This window comes from Echinops telfairi, unplaced genomic scaffold (assembly GCF_000313985.2).
Source record: "Echinops telfairi isolate 266 unplaced genomic scaffold, ASM31398v2 ScPeMD7_7410;HRSCAF=8448, whole genome shotgun sequence".
Lineage (NCBI taxonomy): Eukaryota > Metazoa > Chordata > Mammalia > Afrosoricida > Tenrecidae > Echinops > Echinops telfairi.
This window is the reverse complement of record NW_022111310.1, coordinates 8398281-8407338: the sequence shown is the minus strand read 5'-3', so window position 1 is coordinate 8407338 and position 9058 is coordinate 8398281. Positions and strand designations below refer to the sequence as shown.

The following is a 9058-nucleotide window of genomic DNA, read 5'->3' as shown; positions in this document are numbered from 1 at the left end:
GAGCTCTAGATAAAGACATGTACATATACAAATATATTATATGAGGATGGGGAAATAGATCTATGAGCCTACATGTATAGGTTTGGTATTAAGGTAGCAGAAGGACATTGGGCCTCCACTCAAGTACTCCCTCAACACAAGAATACTTTCTTCTAGTAAATTGGCATTCTATGATGCTTCCTCCAATCTTGATGCCACATTTGTCATTAAATCATCTTCTCTGATTATTTGCTCAGCCTACACATGCTCATGATAAGAAGATACGACCATGACACACACTTTTCCTGTTTTAAAAAAAATGCACTTGTTCTGTTTGCACAACTGCCTTTTGATCCATGCACAAATTACTCATGAGCCACCATAAAGTGTCTGGAATTCCCATTCTTCCAAAATTTGTTATGATCCAAAGCGTTGAGTGCTTTGGCATAATCAATGAAACAAGTAAACATATTTCTGGTGTTCTCTGTTTTCTGCCAAAATCCATCCAAGAAATGCCCTATGCAAATACATGCTTAGGTTATTGAACCAGGATAGAGGTAGCTGTGCTTTCTGCTCTGGCTTGCATTTTGAAACACCGCAGAGCCCCAACACTGTGCTAGAAACAAAATAGTTATTTCCTGAGCTTTGACCTTGTCTACAAGAAAAGGCTCCAAGTGAGTGCCCTACCTTCTTATTCACATTCAAGAAATATTTTAAAATGTATTAAGGTACATTTCATAAATATATAAGCATCAACTAATTCTTAGCTTCATTTTGGTGAGCACACATTTGGTATATAACTACATTATCTGTATATACTTCAAAATGTATTTCAGTTAGTTTGAAGAATAGCATGCTCTAACTGATTAAACATTTATTATTAAGCTGCCAGGTACAACTCTTTCTATATTATTTGTTTCAAATAATTAGAATACAAATAAATAGAAGCTATATGTATATCATAACCTTTTAGAAATTTAAATGATAGTGTTTTGTGATTCAGAAATAAATTTTAGACTGCTGTCATCATTACATGCATGTTTCACTATGCCGTGGAAGTGCTCTAGGATTGCTGGTAGTGGGCGTTTCATCCTTCTGCCTGTTGACCTGCTTCTGTCAGGGGATGGACCCAGCCCAATGCTGGAGCATTTCTGGAAGCTCTATAAAGTACAATGTACTATAGTCATTTCTTATGTCTATTTTCTTCATTGAACTGAAAGTTTCTAGAAGAAACAGCCAACACAGTGTCATACAGAGTGTTTTGCATCTGGTGAGCATTCAATAACATTCATATTTTTCACTTGTTAAATTAATTAAACTTTTAAAGGAACCTTTTGAAGTCCTTTCTTGGTTACCAGTGAAACATGACTTTTACATACCTTTGGAAATTATGATTTACAACCCAAGTTTCAAAATAATGAGAATACATGTTAATACACATTCATGCACCATTTTAATCCCAATAATCTGACATGAGTTTAAAGCACAAACATTCATTTCTAGATTTTTCCCTCTATATTTGTGTTGTGTCCATACTGATCTAGATTTGCTTTTACTCAAAAGACATATCTTAAATGACTGGGGGAATAAAACAGCACAGGAGTTAAATGTGATGCATTTAACTTTATTATTCAATCCATCGTATCTGTAAATTGTTTAAAATGCTAGCATTGATCTTAGCATTAGTAATTCTTATTTGAAGACCAGAGTTTCACTTTGAAGTAAGCATTACACATCCTTTGATACATACATTATGAATTACAACGCTGTCACCTTTTATGAATTTTAGTTGGTAGATATTTGTCCCATGTTTTAAAACATTACATTTGCAGGAAAATTTTATTCCATTAAAAATTTTAGTACCACTTTGATTTATTTCTAACCTCCATCTTAATTGAGTCTGTGAAACGCTGTCCCTCATGCACAAAGACATTTCTTCACTTCACAGGTCTCTCAATGCAACTTTAAATTGCTTTGGGATTTGGGGAACAATTACAATAAAACTTGCATAACAAATATTTACTCATGCACATCTGTGAAATCTGGCATTTTTTCTTGATCCTGACTCTAAGTCACAATGCTGTCATAGATATTTAGAATATTCTAAATTTGCTATTCTTGGAATTATAGGTAATTTGTCTGTTTAAAGGTAAGTTTTAAATAATATAAACTATCTTTTCAAATTCCTCAGTTTAAATGTAAGTGGTAAATACTATACTTTTTCAAACTATAATCATCCATTGGTATTTACAGGGATTGGTTTCGGGACCCCTATGGACTCCCAAATTCAGGTATGCTCAAGTTCCTTATATAAAATGCTGTAGTCTTTGCATATAACCTATGTACATCTTCCTATATACTGTAAATAATCTCTGGATTAATTATAATCATCAATACACTATAAATGCGATGTAAATAGCACTTTAGGCACCATTGTCTTTTAGGATGCCCCATCTGAATTTTTTTTTTTAATGATTAGTTGCATCTGACAATGCAGAACCCATGGACTGAGTGCATGTTGCTCATAGATGCCATCACACAAGTTTTGGTGTGTAGTGACCCTGTGTACAGAAGTACCATCTTTCACTTTATAAAGTCATTCTTTGACTTGAGTTTGTATTGTAGACAACCTTAGCAATACAGCTATCCTATTATAATTAAAGCACAGTTACTAATTTATTATCGTCATTACTATTGTAAGTAACTAAAATGCAATCACAGTTTGAAAACAATTTACATAGTCTGTTGCTTTCACAAGAGCCCCATGAGAAATGCAAGGCAAATATTTTATCAGTATCTTCCAAATGAGGAAACTAAAGCTGTAAATTAGAAGCAAAGAACTTTAAACCAAAAATTGTTGATCTAAATCCCAAGCATTTTCCACTGTGTCAAATCCAATTTATGTCTGTTAAAACAGATATTAGAAGAACATTCTTTATTTGCATTGCTTAACTGGTGACTAGTCATTTAGAGTGCCACCCTGTTAGTAGTACTGATCAAAAGGTACTTAAAAGATAAACAAACAAAAAAACACAATAAAACTGCTCCCACACTCCATATCCTCAGGCCATGTGACCTACCAAAGTTGTCCTAAATTGCTTAAGATGCAAGAAAGTAAACCTGTATCTTTTCAGTCATCATCAAAAAGTTATGTGCAACCACTATGGTTCTCCATAGATATATAGAGAGAAGAAAGGTAAAGAGATGAGAATGTTAAACAAGCCCCTTCCCCTTGCTGTGTCATTGGATGCAAGACAACTAGTTTGAAGTGCCAGCAGCAAAAGAATAAAGGCAGCTTAGCCTGCCTGGCTCAAGGTGATGAAAACGGAAAAGAAGACTTTTGCCTGGGAGAGGAAGACTTGGAGCAGGTGACACAAAGACTTAATTTGGATGGTTAAGAAATATTGTCTTACTGGGTGCCTAAACAAGTGCATTGGACACATCTGCTGCACAAGACCTCTTTAGGGTGTTTAAGAGCAAAGATGTAACTTGCTAAGGTGCACCTGATCCAAACCATGGTGTTTGCAGTTGCCTTATATGCATGTGAAAGTTGAATAAAGAAGGCCAAGGAAGAACTGATGACTTTGCTTATGAGGCTGGTGAAGAATATTGAAAGTACCATGGATTCCCTAAAGAACAAGCAGATCTGTCTTGGAAAAAGTACAGCAAGAATGTTCCTTAGAAGCAAGGACGGCGAGACTTGTCTTGCGTACTTTGGACACATTGTCAGGAGAGATAAGCTCTGGAAAGGACGTCTATCTTATGAGAGAAGTAGAGAAAAGGGAGAAGGCCCTTTAAAAGATGGACTGACAAGGGGCTGCACCAATGAGCTGAAACACGAGAACAAGTGTGAGGATGGGCCAAGACTGAGGAGTGTTTCATTCTGTGTGTACATGGAGAGGCCTTATGATTTGGGACGAGCTGACTCGATGACACCTAACAGCACTTCCTGGTAGACAGGACAGTGAAATCCCTAAGAGGCACAAATGGCTACTGCATTCAACTACGGAGGTGTGAGTCCACCCACGGGCTTTGGAAAGAAGGTCTGTCAAGGTACTTCTGAAAGGCCAGCCTTTAAAAATCATAGGGAGCTCATCCACTTTGACTCATAAAGGTTATCAGGAATCACTGCCAATTTACTGAGAGCTGGGCTTTGTTAGACAGCATTTTGGTTAAAGAGCCTGGGTTTGGATTTTGCCTGTGCCCATTGTAAGGGTATAATTTCAGTCAAGTGAACTGAGTTCCAGTACTGTGTCTGGCTCCTACAATAAAAGCTGGTTAATGAATGAAATAAAATTCTTAAAAAAATTTAATACCTTTTTAAGGTAGTCCTGGCCTTAAATTTAATAAATAAAACTGAACAATTTATTTTCGATACAATTTGATCACTGTAAAATTGTAATCTGTATATTCCCTTCTCTTCCATTTTAAAGTTTAAATATATCTTCAGTATATTTTTTAGCCTGAATTGTCTCAGTAATGGGAACCTCTCTTTTCAAGTTCAACTTTTGATATTCTTTTATTATCCCACCTACTAACATGCAATAAATTGAGTGTAATAGGGAAAAGAGTAACTATTTTGAGTTCTCAAAACTGCTAGCTCACCTCAGGCTTGACTGTGGTTTTGAATAGCTTTTTTGTAGTTTCATAAGATCAATTTCCACATCCCATCAATAATTACTGACAACCCATTAATCTAAATATTATAATTCTTTGTCTCACACATCTCTGAAATTTATAGAGATGTATGATGTCAAGTTTGGAAGTTCCAGGTTGCGAAAATGTCCTCCATGCTTGTTGCTATCTGCTTGTGGACTCCTTTCCTATCAAAAGAAGCTCAAAGTTCTCTGCCTGACACTGCAGCCTTTCTGTATTGGGGGTCCATGTTCCTTCCCTAACGGGCTCATTACCACGCCTTCACAGAAACTCGGCTGACCAAAAAGGCGTCTGACTCATCTTGAACGTTGTTTCAATATTTTCTCTTTCTAGCATTTATCTTCCTCTCCTCACTTCCAAGGTTAATGCTTCCTATGATTCCAGATTCAGCCCTAGCCTACAATTCTTTCTGAGTGTCCACTTGGCTCATTTATTTCTCATTATATTCTTCCTGCTGGGTAAATTAACAACTTTAACCCAAGCCATGCAATATAATTGTGTTTATATCTTATTATTATTTTTTATATCTTATTTTTATGTGATGTTTCCCAGTACCCTAACTTATCCGTTTCTTTCTCAGGATCATGCGTGGAACATGATTGGACTAAGGTAAGCTGTAATGTTCTGAAAAGATTGTAATAGTATCATACAAGTTTATCCTACCTTTTTAAATGGTGTCTTTCAATAGCATTTATTTTAGAGTATTTAATTATGGTTCAACTCTGGAATTTTCTGTAATACACAAAAGAACTATGTTCTTATTATTTTTCAGGTTGCTATACCAAATAATAAGACAAAGATAACCCATTGGATCAAAAATGTCTGAACAGTCTGTTGATTCATGTAGATAAAAGGCTTGCTACTCTTTCTTATTTGTAGACCAGTTGCATCAGCATCTTGGCAGTTTTAGAAATGCAGAATCTCTAGGCTGGTCCTGAACACCCAAACGTTTTTTGCAGTTCCACACAGTCATGTGTGAATGAACTCCAGAAGCAGAGGCCTGGGTGGTGGTCTCTTCAAACTTTCTTTTATCAACGACCTTATAGGACAGAATAGCACTCCTCTGTGGGGTTTTTGATGCTGTCAACCGTAAATCTGTACAAAATCATCGGGTGTGTGTGTGGGGGGAGGTTGTTCCAGTTGATGACCTTTTACTTAACAGCCCAATACTTAACTCATTGCCCTACTAGGACTCTTGACACACATGTATATTCATTTATGTAAAATATTTAAACATTGCTATTTGTTGTGGTGGTTTATTCCGGTTGATTTTTTTTAACAAGGAAATGATCAAGATAAACTGAAACTACAGAACAAACAAAGAGACTGTAATCTTCTCCAAAGATTATTTATCGTGTACGTGAAGAGCTGGTCTACTCCAAAGATTTGTCATAGGAGCAAACAAGATGTAAGAGTGTGATGCAATACAAGATCAGCAACTCATTATGCCTTTACACAGATGCCAAATTTTACTAATTGTTATTTAATGTATTATGATTAAGTATCTATAAACAAACACTGTGAAATTAGAAAGAAGGTACATGGTGCCAGACATCAAGGAAATAGGGCACAGAGTTACTTTTGACCATCTGCGTTAATCACTAATTCAAAATGTCTGTCCTTGGTTTAGTTGCAACCAGCATTTGCCCGCGGTACTGATAAAATACTTCACATCTGTCGTTTTAATATTCCATTCCAGAGGTTTACTTGCTGTAACTTGGGAACTTGTCTTAAACAGCAGGAAATGTTACTTCCGGACTTGTTTCTGAACATTAAAAGATCTCCCCACATGGACTATGAGGCTTAAATACTTCCAACATTCCCAATAGCGTTGCAATCCACTCATACACACAGCGGAAAATAACTGGATGTCAGCGCCTCAAGCAAACACATCTTTACTTCATCTTGAAAAATAATGGTTGCTCAAATGAATTTTAACATTTTTTCTTTGAAGAATATTTTTATATCAGGTCTTTCTTTGACCACCTGAAAGCAAATAACATGGACAAGTTTAACCAGACATTTGTGATAGAGTTTATTCTTTTGGGTCTTTCTCAGTACCCCAAGCTTGAGATCATTTACTTTCTTCTAATTCTAATGATGTATCTAGTGATTCTAATGGGCAATGGTGTTCTCATCACAGCAAGCATTTTTGATTCGCGTCTTCACACCCCCATGTACTTCTTCCTGGGCAACCTCTCTTTCCTGGATATTTGTTATACATCCTCCTCTGTTCCCTCGACAATGGTGAGCTTAATCTCAAAGAAAAGAAATATCTCCTTCTCTGGATGTGCTGTGCAGATGTTCCTAGGATTTGCAATGGGTTCAACAGAGTGTTTGCTCCTTGGCATGATGGCTTTTGATCGCTACGTGGCCATCTGTAACCCACTGAGATACCCCATCATCATGAATAAGTTGGTGTATGTGCTGATGGCTGCTTTATCATGGCTCTCTGGTGGAGTCAACTCCATTGTGCAAACATCACTTGCCATGCAATTACCTTTCTGTGGGAAAAATATTATCAATCACTTCACATGTGAAATATTAGCTGTTCTTAAGCTTGCATGTGCTGACATATCCCTTAATATTATCACCATGGTGGTATCGAATGTGGCCTTCTTAGTTCTTCCTCTGGTGATTATCTTTTTCTCCTACATGTTCATTCTTTACACCATCTTGAGAATGAACTCGGCCACAGGAAGACGCAAAGCCTTTTCCACCTGCTCAGCGCATCTGACGGTGGTGATCATATTTTATGGTACCATCTTCTTTATGTATGCTAAACCCAAGTCCCAAGACTTGCCTGGAGAAGAAAAGTTGCAAGCATTAGACAAGCTCATTTCCCTGTTCTATGGGGTAGTGACCCCCATGCTCAATCCCATTATCTATAGTTTAAGGAATAAGGATGTAAAAGCTGCGGTGAAATATCTGCTGGACTGCAAACCTATCTCATAAGAAATCTAGAATATGATTGCTTTTGCAGAGCAAACGCAAAGACAAACTCGGGTATACATTAGTAGGTATCATCTTTGGGGGAACCATCTTCAAATGTAGATATTTTAAATCTTTGCTTTTACAAGCACTGCTCTACAGTATGCTATATTGGAAACAGCAGTCTGCTATAAACTAGACTTCCTACATATCCTATTCTCATAAAGACAATGTGTCCCATTAGAACCTCATATCTGGCTATACCAGTAATGAGTGTTACTGGTGTAGTTTAGGGTACAGAATCACACAAGAGGGTTGGAAATAGAGAGACAAGAGTATAAATTCTGCTTATTACATATTGCCCACTCTTATTGGATATTTTTTTTGTTAAACTGTGGTTTCTTTATACTCATTTAATAATTATGTAAGTCATTTACTTATGATTTGTAAAAACATAATAAATTATTTCTATCTCCATATTGTTTAAAGTCTCAATGGGGTAAATATCTAGGATAGTATCATTGTCTTATTTATTGTCCTACAACTTCAGAATTGAAGTTAAAATTCAAAATGAAGACTAAAACATACTTCTTAACACCACATATTCCCCTATGCTAGGGACCCCGATTAGCAGTGGGTTACTCACCAAGGGAAAAAGACAGAACTGCTTGCTCCTTTAAGGATTTACAGCTTTGGAAATCTTAGGGAGCAAGTCTACTCTTTCCTATTAGGGTGCTGTGTGTCTCAGTCAACTGATGGCAGTGGGTTTAATTTATTGTTTTGGTTTCCCCCCCCCCTCCCCTATGCTATTAAATATCAGAGCCAACTATTAACCCCTTAACCATGACCTTATTCATATCCGTCCCACTACTCTTCTCCCCATTGACCTCCTCCCCAGAAAACTATGAAAACAGAAGATCTGTTCGGATCTGGTCAGAGGAAGAAATAAAGAAGAGGGTCTTTTATATCATGGGTAGTGCACAATGAATAGTAAAAGCTGATTTCCCTATTGTCCTCGTGGAAGAACGCAGGAAGGGCATTTTTTCCAGTCTTAGCCAAATGAAGGGGTATGGTGAGAGAGTTTCTTGAAGTTGTGGGTACTTGTCAAGCAGAGGGTGTCATCTGGCTTGATGTGAGGATTCTTGATGTGTTCTACTGGCTACAGAATAGCAAAAGGGCTAGTCTAGGGGGAGAAAGGTGGACATATAAGGACTTCCCCTCTAAACCAAACGCATTGACATTTTGTTGATTCTGATTCAGTGACCCTATAAAACAGAGAAGAAATGCTCCTTTGAGTTTCAGAGACTTTTAAACCTTTTCTGGGGCAGACAGTCTTATCTTTCTCCTGAGGAGCAACTGGTTTGAACCACTGACCTTGTGGTTAGCAGCTCAGTACCCAACCCAATACACTATCTGGGTTCCTTTTCCCATGAACTGCCATCTCACTGCCATAGAGTTAATGCTGACTCATTGTGAAACACACACCACCCCC

At 37.1% G+C, this 9058-nt stretch overlaps 1 protein-coding gene across 1 annotated transcript; it reads left to right on the top strand.

Moving 5' to 3' along the window:
- Positions 1-6600: 6600 nt before the first annotated feature.
- On the top strand, positions 6601-7590 carry LOC101651193 (olfactory receptor 13C3). The gene has a single exon (XM_004711061.3). The coding sequence runs from the start codon at positions 6637-6639 to the stop codon at positions 7588-7590; it is 954 nt and encodes a 317-aa protein (XP_004711118.1). The 5' UTR covers positions 6601-6636.
- The last annotated feature ends 1468 nt before the right edge of the window (positions 7591-9058 follow it).